The 16,483-nt window shown below is 41.4% G+C and overlaps 2 protein-coding genes across 6 annotated transcripts in view; one reads left to right on the plus strand and one right to left on the minus strand.

The window, feature by feature from the left end:
• Positions 1–355: 355 nt before the first annotated feature.
• Ormdl2 (ORMDL sphingolipid biosynthesis regulator 2) lies at positions 356–3,613 on the minus strand. Of its 2 annotated transcripts, none has more exons than XM_085843301.1 (4): positions 3,492–3,613; positions 2,206–2,459; positions 1,848–1,999; positions 356–954 (listed from the first exon to the last, which is right to left on the minus strand). In XM_085843301.1, exons 2-4 carry the CDS (start codon positions 2,377–2,379, stop codon positions 819–821), a joined length of 462 nt encoding a protein of 153 aa, XP_085699427.1. In that variant the 5' UTR covers positions 2,380–2,459; positions 3,492–3,613; the 3' UTR covers positions 356–818. The 2 variants fall into 2 exon arrangements, with proteins under 2 accessions (XP_085699427.1, XP_085699428.1); XM_085843302.1 differs by having other exon boundaries at positions 2,206–2,380; positions 3,492–3,600.
• Positions 3,614–3,834: 221 nt separating this feature from the next.
• Positions 3,835–16,483, plus strand: part of Sarnp (SAP domain containing ribonucleoprotein) — a 58,399-nt gene continuing 45,750 nt past the window's right edge. For all 4 annotated transcript variants that reach the window (XM_021174310.3, XM_021174308.3, XM_085843304.1 and 1 more), the window contains exons 1-2: positions 3,835–3,921; positions 14,883–14,982. In XM_021174310.3, the coding sequence (XP_021029969.1) occupies positions 3,886–3,921; positions 14,883–14,982 (136 nt within the window). In that variant the 5' untranslated portion in view covers positions 3,835–3,885. The remainder of the gene's footprint in view (positions 3,922–14,882; positions 14,983–16,483) is intronic.

The raw sequence follows: 16,483 nt of genomic DNA on the forward strand, positions 1-16,483 counted from the left end.
GGTTTGTATTTTTTTAAGTTTGTTCATATTTGTATGTACATATCTATTTAAAGCCAGGGGATTATCTTTCTATAAATATATAACTGGCAACTTACATCTTCCTTCTCTTCTTTACCTATGTAGCTGGGAGTCCTTTTCTATTTTCTTCTGGAAGATAGGGTCTTACTGTGTAGACCAGGCTGGACTCCAGATTGCAGTGATTCTCCTGCCTCTGCCTCCACCTCCTGAGGGCTGACTAGTATTATAGGCATGTGCCTCCACTCCTCACGTGCGAGCTCTTTTTTCTTATTTGAGAATTCTTTCCTTGCTGTTAGCTGTGAGTGAAAGGTATTGGACCAAAAGAGTAGAGACAAAATTTTGTTTAAAAGTTTTTTATAGTATGTCAGCATTTTGCATTTTCTCCCCAGCATTATGAGAAAATCTCTCTGTCCTTGCTTATCAAATTTCAGCCATAACTGAAAGACTTTATTTTAAGAAAAATATACAGCAAAACAGAACTTGAAGTTGGTAGGTTTAGAAGATATGGAAAAACATAATCACCAGAAAAGCTGCCCAAACAATGATGGCTTCTTGCTGGATAGAGGAGAGTGAGTGGTAGCGCCCTTAACCTCATCCACCTTTCCTGATTCAGAGAATCTTGACCCTATGAAGGCTGGACCCAGAAACCCCATTTTCCAGTTTCTTCCTTCTTGGAGTTTAGAAAGGTTTATCTTATCTCTCAGGCTTCCAAGATACAGAAGATAGTGTGGAGAAGGGAAAACATTATATATTAGTTCCAGTGCCTTCCCTCAATGCCTGCAGAACTAGCAACCCATCTTTTAGTATTTGTTGATTCCAAAGAGACGAACCCCATGGAACTGGGGTAGCTTAGGCAGCAGCACGCTGAGCAGTGAGGCAGTGTTGATGAGGAAGTGAGCAGCATCATACTTGGTGTAGAAGCTGGCCAGGAGGTAGCTAGGAGAAAAAAATTAGGATGATGGAGGTTGGCCTCCCAAATCACATTCATGCCTTACCAGTGACTTTCTTTTCTATTTTGAACTACTAGTTTTATTGCATGTAGTTCAACAACTATTTAAGCTAATAAATGGTATTTAATGAGGTTCAGGATATAATCAGAAGGCATCTTTAACTAGAGATGATAAATCAGTTTGTTTGTTAATGGTTAATGATATACTGCAAATGACAGCCAAAGCTGTTTCAGCGTATATGACTTTTGGAGCACTTTTTGCCTCCTTTCTCCAAGTCAGTTTTACTTTCTAATCATTAATATACATTCTGCCTTTACCTTCTTGCTTTCTTTTGGGACTGTAAAATCACTTGGCTTTAGTTAGGAGTTTGGTTTATTCTCAGTCCCTTCTCCCTTTCCTTAATACCATGGAACCAGCAAGGAATGCTTGACTATGTCTTGTACTTTATAATGTAGGCTTAGGACTAGTGTGTGTGTGTGTGTGTGTGTGTGTGTGTAAACATAGGTACATGTTCAAGGGTTAGTACACATGGAGACCAGAGGTCAACATGAGTTGTCATGAATTGCTCTCCTCTTTTCTTTTTTTTTTTCTTTTTGGAGCCAGGGTTGCTTTCTGACTCTGAAGTGCAGCAATTTGGCTAAACTGTCTGGCCAGTGAGCCCTAGGGATCTTCCTGCCTCTGACTCTTCAGTGCTGGGATTATAGGCACCCATGGTTGTACATGGCCACATCTGGCTTTTACATATGTGCAAGGGATTGAACTCAAGTCCTTATCCTTTATGGCAAGCACTTGACTGAACCATCTCCCCAACCCCTAGTACCTTTTCCCTGGTTAGTAGAGCCATTTCCAACCCAGCATCTCCTCCACACCCAGACTCACAGTACAATAGGAGAGATGCTGAGGAACTTTCGTGAGGAGGTAAACTGTAGTCCATAGTCCATCTGCTCCCAATGTGTCAAAAGCCGAGCCTTTCCTTGGTCAGGGGTCTCAAAGGGCGTCCCTTTGACTGTATGTAGGAAGATATACATTGCCTGGGAAGAGGGAAAGGGACAGTATAAGGGACAGAAAGTAGTCAAGATCCCAAAAGGAAGGCATAAATTCCTGAACAGCGGGTGACTTTATTTTGTTTTGGTTGGGATAGACCGGGGTTGGGTACAGGGTTTGAACAGCGGGTGACTTTATTTTGTTTTGGTTGGGATAGACCGGGGTTGGGTACAGGGTTTGGTTTAGTGCTCACCAAGTTATGGATGACGTTGGTCAGGGTCCAGACAACAGGAATGCTGAAGAAAGGGATGCTGAGGAGAACCACATGCAGCAGTCCTACCAAGATGATGTAGGCCAGCCAGATGCCCCGACTGTTCATCACTCGAGTGTTGGGGTTTACTTCACTGTGTGCCACCCCCACATTCATCCTACCACAGTGAGGGATCAGGCAGGAGTCCAATTCAGTCTCCTCATTAGCCCTGATTGAGCTTGTTCCCCAGCTGTCTCCTGAAAAGCCAAAGTCCCCTGAAGTCTTGGGAATGAAAGGATTTCCCTACTATGCAAAAAAAGGAAAAACTGAACACTTTGTTAAAACTTGAGAAGACGTGAAGCAGCTGGGTGTGGTGGCTCATGCTTGTAATTCCTGAATTTAGGAGGTTGACGCATTCGAACTGTTTGACCTTTCTCCAAAACAAACAAAAAGGCAAGAGGGTCTTTGAAACGACTAAGCTGGAAAAGGTATTTGTCACCATGCCTAAAAACCTGAGTTGGATCCCCAGGACTCATCCAGTGGAAGGTGATAACCAACTCCGGAAAGCTGTCTTCTGACTTCCGTACCTTCAGTCGTTAGTGTGTATATTCACACAAGTGGGGTTTTTACTCAGATCTTTACATTTCAACTAAATATAAAGCAGTAAGTTTAGACTGTGAGACCTACTTGAAGGATCAGAGGAATCGGGAGTATTTTAATTTACTTTCTTGAGGAAGTTAGTGAATTATAAAGAGGTCACACATACCCAGAGTTCCACAAGAAAGCTATTCAGCTAATCAAGGGACCAATAAAGAAGGCACGGAGAGTAAAGCTACCTCTAGTCCCCATCCTTTTTTCCTGGGGCTTGTCCATCCCTGTCTTTCACCCGCTTGGCATTGTCAGCAGCCAAGCAATTTCATCCCTTCACTGAACGTGCGGCGCTGCAAGAACTTACCCAATTTTTAAATTATTTTAGGAAGGGGTCTGAGCTCAGTCCCTCAAGAAATGGTGTCCTTCCCTTCTAGGGGCGGTTTTAGTTTTTAAACTTCTGCAAGCTCTAATGCCTAGTTTTGTATTATGTTTTGTTTGTTTGTTTTAAACCGCTCTTGCCTGTCCCACAATTCCCCCAAATCAATTACAGAGTACGCCCATGCTCCTCCCAGAGTCCCAGTTTCGCATGTCACTTTCTTCACGGGACCTCTCGAATCTAAGGTTGTCGTCTCGCCGCCCTTCCCAATACTCCCACCGATTTCTCTCTGTAACCTTTTAAAGTTTCACGGGGCCCATACCTGCCAGCTTCAGGAGCCCGTCCGGCTTGGGGCACAGCGCTGGCTCTTACACCTGTGGTCTCCAGGAAGTGGCCGACTTTCGCCCTGTCTGCGCTCTCCCTATTGGCGGAACAGAATCCGCGCTGTCCCCAATCATTGGTTGGTTACGCAATGGAGACGTACAATTGGTCGCTTTTTCTCTCGTTAGGCCATGCAAACCCCGCCCTCCCCTGGGTCCACCTTTTTAGAGAGCCGTGGAAAGTGGCCAAGAGGCGTGAGAGCGCCGCCGCCGCTGACTAATGGGAAGAGCGGTTGGTGTGAGGTGGGAGCAAGAGTGACAGCGATTGGTTGGATGAGCCTAAGCGCCTGAGGTGGGGGGCAGCGGTGGGGGTCCGGTGGAGTGAGGCGCAGCAAGATGGCGGCCGAGACGGTGGAGCTCCACAAGCTGAAGGTACCGTTACGCGGGGAAGGCTGAGGTGGGGTTTCCTGGAGCCTAAATTCTACGCGGGGCCCTGCGCCGCCTTATTTCACGTGTTTTCCTGTCAGGCGCCCGCTTACACTTCTTTCTTGGCTCCCGTTGTTGTTTTGTGCCTCCTTTCTTAGGCCTACCTTGAACTCCGTTTCTCCTCAGTAATTTATCGCTATCGTTACCTGGTGTTTACCTGCTGTTACCTGTTCTTCTCATTGTTTTTATTACCTGCCACCCTTCCCTGCTCGCCTGTGAAGCGCCATCTATCTTTTATACCCCTTTCTCATTTAATCTTCATTATGTCAGTGGTCCTTCCCCCGTGTCCCATGCTGACCCAAAGTTATGGTTTGTTTGTCCGTCCGTCCCCCCACGCCCCCACAACGGATTGATGTAGTCACTCTTCTTGTCCCAAAGCTGAGATTCCTCAGTTAACATATAGTGGCATTTTTGCATGTTTAGCTGAATATGTCCCAAACATAACCCAGAAAGTGCTTCTGTTCTCTTTTAACAAGGTGGGGTTAAGACCCCGCACTCGAATTTTTAAATCAAGGAGAGGAGAGGCCTTAAGATAGGTTTCTCGGTGGAAACCTGGGGCAGAGGCGTCTCCAAAAGGTTGTAAGATCGCAAACACATCAGCCCTAAAAGTTTTTCGAGTTTTCTCAGGAGGTTCTCAGTGTCCTGCCCTCCCTCCCCTGACCATCCTACCTCTAGAGAGAGAACGTGTAGGGTAGATAGCTGTAATTTGAGAGGTGTATGAAGTATGTTTGAAAACCTTAGGATTTTGTTTGTCCTTTTAATCTTTGGGAAGGATCCCAGCTCTCTTGGTGTTACCCCCAACTCCCTTTTTGGATCTAATTTTGTTATTTCCGTGTGTCTGTGTGAGTATATGATGGATGCATGCTCTTGGAGGTTAGAAGAGGGTGTTGGATCCCCTGGAGCTGGAGTTACAGGCAGTTTTGAGCAGCCTGATGTGGGTGCTGAGAGTAGAATAATTTGGGTCCTGAAGAGCAGTAAATGCTCTTCACAACTGAGATATCTTTTCAGGATGCCTTGGTGTCACTTCTTGATAACATTCTTGAACCACAGGATCTATTGAGTTGTACATTTTGGTAACCCGAGGTTCTTTTCTTGTATGTAGACTTGCCCATCAATTATTATTCTGTAAGGACAATAATTCCTTTTATGAAGAATTAAGAAACTGTGTTGAGGCTGGAGAGATGGCTCAGCAGTTGAGAGCCCTGACTGCTCTTCCAGAGGTCTTGAGTTCAAATCCCAGCAACCACGTGGTGGCTCACAACCATCTGTAATGGGATTTGGTGCCCTCTTCTGGTGTGTCTGAAGATAAATACAGTGTACTCATATACATAAAATAAATAAATAAAATTAAAAAAAAGAAACTATGTTGATTATTGTTTGTGTTTCAGAAGAAGCTTTACCGTTAGTTGTTTTGGTCACCTTATTCTGGGAATCTCATACAAATCAAACTTAATACAACCTGAGAACTGTTCTTATTGAGACATGATCTCACTCTGTAGCTCTAGCTGGCCTGAAACTCACAGAGATCCTACCTTTCTGCCTCCCAGGTGTCAGAATTAGAGACATTAACTGTCATGCCCAGTTTTTTGTTGTTGTTGTTTTGTTTTGTTTTTTTGTTTTTTAATAGTTTTTAATTATTGGATTGTGATGATTTTAAAAAATATTTATTTATTTTATGTGTACAGGTATTTTGTATGTATGGATGTCTGTGTACCTGCACAATTACAGATAGTTTTTAGTCTCCATGTATGTGCTGGAAATTGAACCTGGGTTCTCTGAAGGAACAGTCTGTGGTCTTAACTGTTGAGCCATTTCTCCATCCATGAAAACTTCCTTCCTTCTTTCTTTCCTTAAAAGTTAATAATTGGGTCTAGAGAAATGGCTTAGTGGTTAAGAACACTCTTTCTTCCAGAGAACCTCAGTTTGGTTTCCAGCACCAAAATCAAGTGGCTCACAACCACCTGACTACACCAGCTTCAGGGGATCGGATTTTCTCCTCAGTGTCTTCAGGCATCTGTTTCCTGTGTCACGCACGCACGCACACACACACACAGAGAAAACTTTTTTAATCTTGAAAAAAAAAACTTTAAAATTGCTGCGTTTTTGTCTTTAAAACTTGTAAATGAAGGTGCTTAGAAAAAGCCCTTATAATTTAGTCTGTTAAGGTGACTTTATTGTTTGAAAGCAAATGTGTTTCTTAACTGTTGGACTCTCAAATTTCATTATTAGATTTTTATGTTATTCTAATTACTGTTAACTTGATGTAGCTATAATGGATTATGTTTTCTAATGATTACTTGAACAAATAAGGAAGAATTGAGCAACTACCTCCATTTTTTAGTCTATGTAAGTTATGTAGTTCTGTACTGTTACACATGCTACAAAACATACACAGAAAATTAATTTTTAGGTGAAAGAGATTAAAAATTAGTGGGCTATTTGGTATTCTCTTGTTTGTTCCCCTTTTGAAGTCCTGGCGTAAGTCACCAGTTGTCCCATGACTTTCCTTTATGGATATTGTATATGTTTATGGAGTTCCTCCTTCCACCATACAAGTATTTGTTAGTTAATAAGCTTGCATTTGATTGAGTACCTCACTTATCTAATGTTTTCTGACCTGATTTCAGGTATATAGTCTTAAGAGAACACGAGGCAGTCCTGAGGGTGTAAGCAGGACTTACTCTTTAATCACATTTGCTTGTTTTTGCTTTTTTCTCTAGAGCACTTCTTAAACTTTTGGAGGTCACAGATATCTTTGAAACTCTGATGAAAGGTATGGACCCTCTCCCCAGAAAAAGGCATGTACAATACTTTGCATGCAATTTAATGGGCACCACAAAATTACCTTGTAGCCCTGAGGAGTCCATAGACCTCTGGTTAAGAACCTACATAAATTCTGGCTTTGAAGACAGTGTTAGACTCTAGTGTTGACCTTGACTTAATAATCTGACTTTTTGGATTGACTTAGAGTTTCTATTTTATTTCATTTGTCTTTGAGACAGGAGCTTTCTATATAGTTCTTCCCGACCTTGAACTCTAAGACTGGCTCAGAATTCACTAAGATCTGTCTGTCTCTCTCAGTGCTTGGTTTAAAGGCAAGTGCCACCTCTCCTCGCCAATTTTGGGTTTTTAATGCCTTAAAAAAAAAAAAAAAAAAAAAAAAACCACTCTCGCCGGGCATGGTGGCGCACACCTTTAATCCCAGCACTGGGGAGGCAGAGGCAGGCGGATTTCTGAGTTTGAGGCCAGCCTGGTCTACAAAGTGAGTTCCAGGACAGCCAGGGCTACACAGAGAAACCCTGTCTTGAAAAACCAAAAAAAAAAAAAACCAAAAAAAACCAAAAAAAAAAACCACTCTCAAGTAGAGTGGTGGTACACGCCTTTAATCCCAGCACTCAAGAGGCAGAGGCAAATGATTCTCTGTGAGTTTAAGGCCAGTCAAGTTCCAGGACAGCCTAAGGACACAGAGAAACCCTGACTCGAAAAACCAAAAACAACAACAACAAAACAAATAAAAAAACCCTCTTTCCAAGCAGGGCATAGTAGTGCATGTCTCTAGTCCTAGCACTCAGGAGACAGAGGCAGGTGAATTTCTGTGAGTTCCAGGCTAGCTTGGTCTACATAGTTCCAGGACAGCCAGGGTGACATGGAAAGATCCTGTCTCAAAACAACAAAAAACAAACTCTTTCCGTTTTTTATAAAGAGAAATTGGGGACTTTAGTTCAAAGAAAAGGAATAAGCTTTGAAATAGGAAGGACAAAAACATTTGCATTGAAATAGAAGTTCATATCAAGTGCAAATTTCTGAAAAATCTGTGGCAGTATAGTCATTCAGACTCAGTTGGAAAGACTGGATTATGGTTGAGAATGTCTTGAACTATAACAACCAGATTTATAATCACACATGATAAAAGGAACTCTATAGTGGAGAGAACCAGAAAGATCTGTAATAGTGTCTTAGTGTAGTGAACACTATTATCAAGTATTTATGTTACTGAAACATGACATGTAAATGTTGCTAGTAGTTTGGAAAGTTAGTGAAACTGGCTGTAAGAGGAATGCAGAGGAGAGACTTTTGTTATTGTTTGTAATCTTTGTGTGTCCTTTGTACAAATGCATGTAATCTGTGGAAGTCAGGACAGCCTCCAGTGTCCATTCTTGTCTGCTATCTTGTTTGAGACAGAATCTCTTGTTCCGTGCTGCCTATTAAAGGTGAGTTGGCCTCCCAGCTTCTAAGGATTCTTCTGTGTCTGCCTCCCCATCTCACTGTAGGAGTGCTAGGATTACTTGCTACCTCATCTGATTTTGTGTGGGCAGTTCCTGCTGAGCTATCTTCAAACCCTCTTCCCTATTTTTTTAGGTTAAGATAGGACTTCACTCTAGCCCAGACTAACCTTAGACTCATGGTGATGCCTAACATAGACAAAAAGAGTCTTCTTAAGTTGTATAAGCTTTTGAACACTTGAGAGAGGAGCCTGACCTGATGAGTTTGTGGTTTTTTTGGCACTGTCGTCCCCTGTCCCCCCCCAACCCCCCGAGACAGGGTTTCTCTGTGTAGCCCTGGCTGTCCTGGAACTCACTCTGTAGACCAGGCTGGCCTCGAACTCAGAAATCCGCCTGCCTCTGCCTCCCAAGTGCTGGGATAAAAGGTGTGCGCCACCACTGCCCGGCTCTTTTGGCACTGTTGAGGATGGGGTCTAGGGGGAGAGACTTTCCCAGTTCATTGTGTATTATGATAGTCTCCCTGATTCAGAGGCCTTTCACAATCTCTGCTTGTCTCCTTGTTCTACACTGTCTTACTATCCAGCTACCACTGGATAGTAAGTTATTTCTTCAAAATGACTGTTTTCTTTATTTGCTAACATATTTGCTGTGGGGCAGGCACCAGCTGATACTGTTTATACATATTAGCTGGTTTAATTCTCATAATAACTCTGTAAAGTAAAATGCCTCCATATCATTTCAAAAGAGGCCCAGATCCAGTAATTGATCAATTTGTCCTAGTTCTTGTAACTAATAAGTGACTAAATTTCATAATAATTTTCTTTAAAATTTTCAATGTAAATTTACTGTGTGTATATGTGAGTTTATGTGCTATGGCATACATATGGACAGCTTTTGGGAACTGGTGGTTCTGTTCTTTCACAGTGGGGTCAATGGATATAACTCAGGTAGTCAGGCCAGCATGGTACTTTTTACCTGCTGACCTAGAAGAAGGTGTTAGATCCCCTGGAACCAGGGTTACAAACTGTTGTGAGCTTCATTGTGAGTGCTGGGAATCAAGCTTGGGTCTCTGGAAGAGCCACTAATGCTCCTAACCACTGAACCATCACTTGAGCCCTCACTTTTTTTTTTTTTCCTTTTTTGGTTTTTTGAGATAGGGTGTCTCTATGTAGCCGTGGCTGTCCTGGAACTCAGAAATTCGCCTGCCTCTGCCTCCCAAGTGCTAGGATAAAAGGCATGCGCCACCACTGGCCGGCTAGAGGCCATATTCTTAACTGCTACATTCTGAAGTCACTGCAATCATTCTGTGTAGGTAGGAGCCTTACTTATTTCTTTTCAATGTTTCTCAGTAAAGAAATACTGACTCATTTGGTTCCTATATACCCTCCCTGCTTGTCTGCCTATCCTACCCACTAAATACTCCTCCAATCATCCAATCATTGTATACTGACAAGGAAAACAAAGCAAACAAACAAAATCTAACAAACTGCTATCCCCATTTCCAAATGCTACTCTATCTGAAGAACTGCAGAAACACAGAGCATGCCTCCTAATTGTAAAGTTCTCCCTTCTGTAAATAACTGCTTTCTAGCTTTGACACTTTGGTTTTAGATCTTTACTTTAAAACCAGAAAGATCAGATCATGTTTCAGACCAGACATATTTGTGACCAGACATATTTGTGTTCTGATCTGCATATAGGAATTCTAGAGTGTTTTTTTTCCTTTTTATTCACCATAGATTAATAACATGTTGTACTTTATAGAATAAGAACATATAGCTGGGCTGGTGAGATGGCTCAGGGGGTAGGAGCACTTGACTGCTCTTCCGAAGGTGCTGAGTTCAAATTCCAGCAACCACATGGTGGCTTACAACCACCCATAATGGGATCTGATGCCCTCTTCTGGCGTGTCTGAAGACAGCTGCAGTGTTCTTATGTATGATAAATAAATCTTTAAAAAAAAAAAGAATATAAAGCTATCACTAGAGCTGAGAATGTAGCTTAGTTTCTAGAGTGCTTACCTATCCTATGAAACGTCCTAGATTTGATTTCAAATATTATATAAAACCTGTTATAAGGGCTGATGAGATGGCTCAGTGGGTAAGCGCACCCGACTGCTCCTCCAAAGGTCCGGAGTTCAAATCCCAGCAACCACATGGTGGCTCACAACCATCTGTAACAAGATCTGACTCCCTCTTCTGGAATGTCTGAAGACAGCTACCGTGTACTTATGTATAATAAATAAATAAATCTTTAAAAACAACAACAACAACAAAACCTGTTATAATGGTGTACACCTGCAATGCTCAATTCTGGAGAGGTAGAGGAAAGGTGCTTAAAAGCTCAGAGTCATCTTTAGGAACATAATAAGTTCAGGGGCAGCCTGGGCTACATTAGATTTTGTCTCAAAAAAAGGGCTAGATAGATGACACGTTGGGTAAAACTGCTTGCCACACTAGCCTGACCTTCTCAATTCAGATCCTTGAAACCAATGGAAAAGCAGACACAGTGGTCTGTCTGCAGTCCTAGTACTCATGACAAGAAGGGAGGCAGAGGCTGGAATCACCTGTAAGCTCTCAGGTCAATGAACCTCGTGCCAAATATGTATGTGTACACACCTCTACACCTGAACACGAACACAAAAACAAGTATTTTAAAAAGTATGTGTCCATCCTAGTCAGGCTATTATGTAGTTTATCAAAGGTCTATAATTTCAGCTGTTTATAATTGACACTTATTTTGGTAGTAATTTCTTTCCTTAAAACCCTTAAGGTGCTTATCTTTTTGCTTATTCTTAGCATTTATTTTCATGTGTGTGAGTGGTTTGCCTCATGTATGCACACCTTGTTAATATAGTTCCCTTGGGGGTGGGGGCAGAAGAAGGAGATGGTTCCCCTGGAACTGGAGTTATAAATGGTTGTGAGTCATGTGGATGCTGAGAACTGAACCTGAGTCTTCTTTACTGCTGAGCCACTTCACTAGCCCTAACGGAATGTTTTTGTTTGAGACAGGCTCTCACTATGTCATCCTGGCTGGCCTGGAACTCTCTAGGCCACACTGGCCTCGAGCTCACAGAGAGCCATTTGCTTTTGTCTCCTGAAGTGATGAGATTAAAGACCTGTGTCATCACACCTGACTGCTTTTATTTGTATTTATGTGCATATGTGTATGTTTGTATGAATGTATGCCATATGTGTGCAGGTGCCTGTGAAGACCAGAAGAGGGTTTTAAGAGTCCATGGATCTGGAGTTATAGGCAGTTGTGAACTGCCAGACATGGATGTTGGGAACCAAATTTAGGTCTTCTGGAAGAATAGTAAATTCTTAATTTCTGAACCATCTCTCTGGCAAGAAATGAACTGTTGAGCCAAATCTTCATTCATTTAAAAAAAAGTCTGTGTTTATGTGTTCATGGCAATATGGACCACTTGTGGAGGTCAAGACTCTGCCATGTGGTTCTCAGGGATGGAACTCAATCAGGCTTGGCAGCAAGTGTCTTTACTTGTTGAGTCATCTACCCAGCTTTCATCTAGTTTTCGTATGATTGAATATTTGAATTTTAAATAAGAGATTTCACATATATACCTACTTATTTTTACTTTTTGAGACAAGGTCTGATATAACTCAGGCAGGTCTTAAACTTACTTTCTATCTGAGGCTAACCTTGACCTTTTCTGATCTTTATCTTCCATCTCCTAAGTCCTATGAGGTTACAGGCATGTGCCAGCACTTTGGGTCACTCTGTCTAGTTATGTATGTGGTGTTGCAGATCAATTCCAGGACCTCATACATAGCAACTAGTCACTTCTATGAATCTGTCTTTTTTTAATTTAAAAAATATTTCTTTTATTTTTTTTCAGATTTTAATATGGTTACACCATTTACCCACTCCCATACCTCCTTCCAAACTCTTCCATGTACCCCCCTTTTCAAATTCATTGCTTTCTTTTTTCACCAATTATTGTTATATACATCTGTCTCTCTCTGTCTTCTCTCTGTCTCTCTTTGCACACATCCCTAAATACATTAGTACAACTTGCTCAGTGTGTATAATGTTACCTGTATGTATGTTTTTAGGGCTGACCGTTTGGCATTGATAATCAGTTTTTACGCTCCTCTCTGGGGAAGACTGTTTCTTCCACTCTCAGCATTCCTTAGTTGGTTGTAGATTTTTGTATGGTGTTCAGGTTCCTGGGCTTGTTCCTCCTCCCATTATTAGAGTGTTTATTGTTGTCTTTACTAGGCAGTCATGTTGAGTGCAGCTTCTGACATTCTTAAAGAGATACAATCTTAGGGCAAACTTAAAACATCTTTTTAAAATTATGTTTTGTATTTGGGCACGTGCCTATGGATGCAGATGGTCAGACAGCTCCAAGGAGGAAAGCAGAGGTTGTTAAATTCCATGTAGCTGGAGTTACAGGCAGTCTGGATACTCCTGATGTGGGTGTCTTCTTTAGTTCTGTCAGTTACCCATCACTAGTCCTTCTATAGCTTGTAAGATTGGTAAGTATACATTTTTACTGATTTTTAAAATGTGTGTCTGGTAGACATGGAGACAATTGAAGTAAAAGGAAGGCACTCCTGAGAATGAAATGGGTTAGAGAACTGGGATAAGTCCATAGCTCAAAAGCCCTGGGTCCCCAGTGTTATGACCCCCTTATAAGTCACTTACATAGGAGTCACCTGCTCTTACATTGTATATCATGTGCTTTTCTCAGGTGTGCTCTGTCCCTTACAAGTAATCCTGATGAGGTAGGATTTCCAGTCTTTTTGCCACCTGGCTTTCATATGTTAATACTTTAAATGTTTTTATTAGCATATATTAATTGTGCATAAAAATGTTTCATATGGCATCTTTTATACATGTACATAGTGAATTTTGATGGTATTTAGATACCTCCATCCTCTCTTGCTCCCTTCGAACTCTTAATAATCTTCCTCTTCCCAAAAAGTCTACCTTAGGGTTTTTTTTCTCCTTCTCCTTCTTCTTCTCCTTCTTCTCCTCCTTCTCTTCTTCTCCTCCTCTTCCTCCTCTTCTTCTTCCTTCCCCTCCTCTTCCTCCTCCTTCTCTCCTTCTCCTTCTCCTCCTCTTCCTCCTCCTTCTCCTCCTCTTCCTCCTCCTCCTTTTCCTCCTTCTTTCCCTCCTTCTCCTCCTCCTCCTTCTCCTCCTCTTCCTCCTCCCCCTCCTCCTTCCCCTCCTCTTCTTTCTCCTCCTCCTCTTTCTCCTCCCTCTCCCTCTCCCCCTCCCCCTTCTGACTCAAGAGTTTCATTGGGGTAGGGTTGTCTATAACAGCATGAGGGAGACTTTCTTTATGGAAGCATGGGCACTTACCATTGGTTACACCACTGAAGAAAGTATCCCCCTTCCCTCATTGACCATTAACTGTTCAGAAATCCTCAAGGATTCTGAGGATGAACCCCTTGCTCTTGCATAACAAGAAGTTAATAAGGTCCAATTTTGTTCAGATCTGGTGCAGGAACTCAAGCTGCTATATGATTTAAGAATTTTAATAGGGCTAGGGTATATATAGCTCTAGAGAAAAAGAACTTGCTCAGCCTGTTTAAGGTTCTGGATTTGATATACAGCAAAGTAACAGCAAAATAAAAAGCTAAACACCAGTCTGTGGGAGGGTGTTGCATATCTTTGTTTGGTGAAGCAAATAGAACTGTTCATTGTTGATATTGAGCCAGACAACACATGAACAATGATTAGATGTGTGTGTGGTATATTGTAATATTGTAATAACACATTTGAATGTTATTAATAGGTGTTTATTAATTTTTCTGCCATTATGACAAAACACCTGAAGCAGGTATACTTTATAAAGAGATTTATTTATTTCCCAAATCTGGAAATGGAAAGTCCCATCAGCATAGTGTTGCCCTGTAAGAGATTACATAATGGTGACAGCAATTTTGAGGGGAGATTACATGGTAGGAACAAAGGCTGGAGGTTAGTGAGAGCTTAGGACAGAGTCTCATGGAATGAGTTTAGACTGTCTGTGTTGTGTTGAACTCTCCTGGTCGTCTTACTTCCACTTTCCAAGTGCTGGGATTGCAGGCTCATACCTGGCCACTGTTACTCTTTTATAAAGAACTGATATTTGGAGAATTAACCTAAATTAATTCCTTTCTAGAATAAGGCCTCCTTTGTTGACCTAAATACTTCCCAGTAAGCTCCACTTTTTTGGGGGGGTTTGGGGGGGGAAGGAATGGGTTATTCTACTGGCCTTGAATTTTTGATCCTTCTGCCTCTACCCTCCAGCTGGTAGGATTAATACTGTATGCCACTGTGTCAAGCTGCTCTACAATTTTAATAGTCCCAGAGCCATTACACTGAGGACCAAGCTTTTGATACAAAAACTGGACTTGGAGAATCTGCCTTTGGGATACTGGGTTTCTGACTAAAGATTGATTTTTCTCCCTTTCTTATGTTGTTGACAGTATAATCTCTTAGAACTTCCCCCTTAGTTATTAAAAAAAATAATTTCACAAATAGATTATAGTTTTACTTAAGTGTGATGTTTTTTCAATGTATATTAGAAAGTCCTGTGGTCTTGGTCAGGGATAGTACTTAGTATTTGGGGATTGATCATCATCATCGTTACCTCCATCTTCTCTTTGTGAGAATGAACTCTTTTATTCATAAGTATTAAAAAAGTTGTTTGTTTGTTTGTTTTCTCAGCTTGCTGAACTAAAGCAAGAATGTCTTGCTCGTGGTTTAGAGACCAAGGGAATAAAACAAGATCTTATAAATAGGCTGCAGGCCTATCTTGAAGACCATGGTGAGTACTTTGTGGAGGGAACATTATGTGAGTGAAGCATTAATGTGATGTGAATTTCAAGCTCTGACACTTTAAAAGATGTCTTCCTTCTTCAGGGAGTTGGTGACATAAGGTCTAAATTAACAACATCAAGAAAGCTTTTAGAGATGGCCATGGTGGCTCATACCTCTAATCCTTGCACTTGGGAGACAGAAGCAGAAGAATTGCCTCAAATTCAAGGCCAATCTGACTTACAAAGTAATAGTCTATCTATTATCTATCTAGTATCAAAATACTGTTGGGCTGAGCCTGATGTGGTGATACATGGCTGTATTCAGTACCCAAAAAGCCTGAGAATCAGGTGTTTGAAGCCAGCTTCGGCTACAAATTGAGTTCTAGGTTAGCTAGAGCTACATAGTGAGATTCTGTCTCAAAAAAAACTAAAGGCAGCCGGGCATGGTGGCGCACGCCTTTAATCCCAGAACTCGGGAGGCAGAGGCAGGCGGATTTCTGAGTTGGAGGCCAGCCTGGTCTACAAAGTGAGTTCCAGGACAGCCAGAGCTACACAGAGAAACCCTGTCTCGAAAAACCAAATAAATAAATAAATAAATAAATAAATAAATCCTAAAGGCTATGTCTGTGTGTATATACGTGTATGTGTATTAACATTTTTATTTTATACTAAAGAGATAGGATCTTGTTACATTGCCTACCTGGCTGTGAATGTTTTAGTATGTTATTTAAATATAAGGATGGAGGAAGATGGAGAGATGTCTCTAGTTTAGAGCATATGCTGTTCTTGCAGAGGACCTGGGTTCAATTCCAAGCACCCACATGGTGCCTCACAACTATATGTAATTCCATTTTGAGGGGATCTGATGCCCTCTTCTGGTACACATGATGTATATACATAACATGCAGGCAAAATACTCATACATATAAAATAAAATAATAAAATATTTAAAAATTGGCCAGAGAATCAAAATTTGAGGCCCAATTAAGCAACGTAGTGAGACCATACCTTTAAAAAATTATGATGCTGTCACTAGTTTAAGAGCTTGAAGGCTTTAACTTTAATCTGTAAAAAGTTTCATTAAATATGTTTGGACAGTCACTGTTAACATAGTTAAGTGTTTATCCTTCACAGTATCAAAGGCAAGGGTCTGGACCCTTAAAACCCTTAAACTAGGTGATCTCTGGCTCCCCTTACACCTCCTATCCCCAATTCTACCTTGAGAAAGAAACAGCTCCTCCATGTTAAGGTGCATTTTATCATCCCAGTTTATATGTCTCTTTCTCATTTTTATTCGTTCTCTTTTATCCCCAATCTTCATTTTCCTTCCTTTAAATACTTGTTAGACACCAATTCTTAGGTATTTGATGTATTCATCAAATATCTTTAGGGGCTGGAGAGATGGCTCATTAGATCAGGACACTTGCTATCAAGCATGCAGACCTGGATTTGAATCCCAGCATCCATGTTAAAGCTGGATGTGCTCTTACAAGCCTGTGTGTGCTGTGG

Source organism: Mus caroli, unplaced genomic scaffold (genome assembly GCF_978045245.1).
Source record: "Mus caroli unplaced genomic scaffold, Mus_caroli_1 scaffold_9, whole genome shotgun sequence".
Classification (NCBI taxonomy): Eukaryota; Metazoa; Chordata; class Mammalia; order Rodentia; family Muridae; genus Mus; species Mus caroli.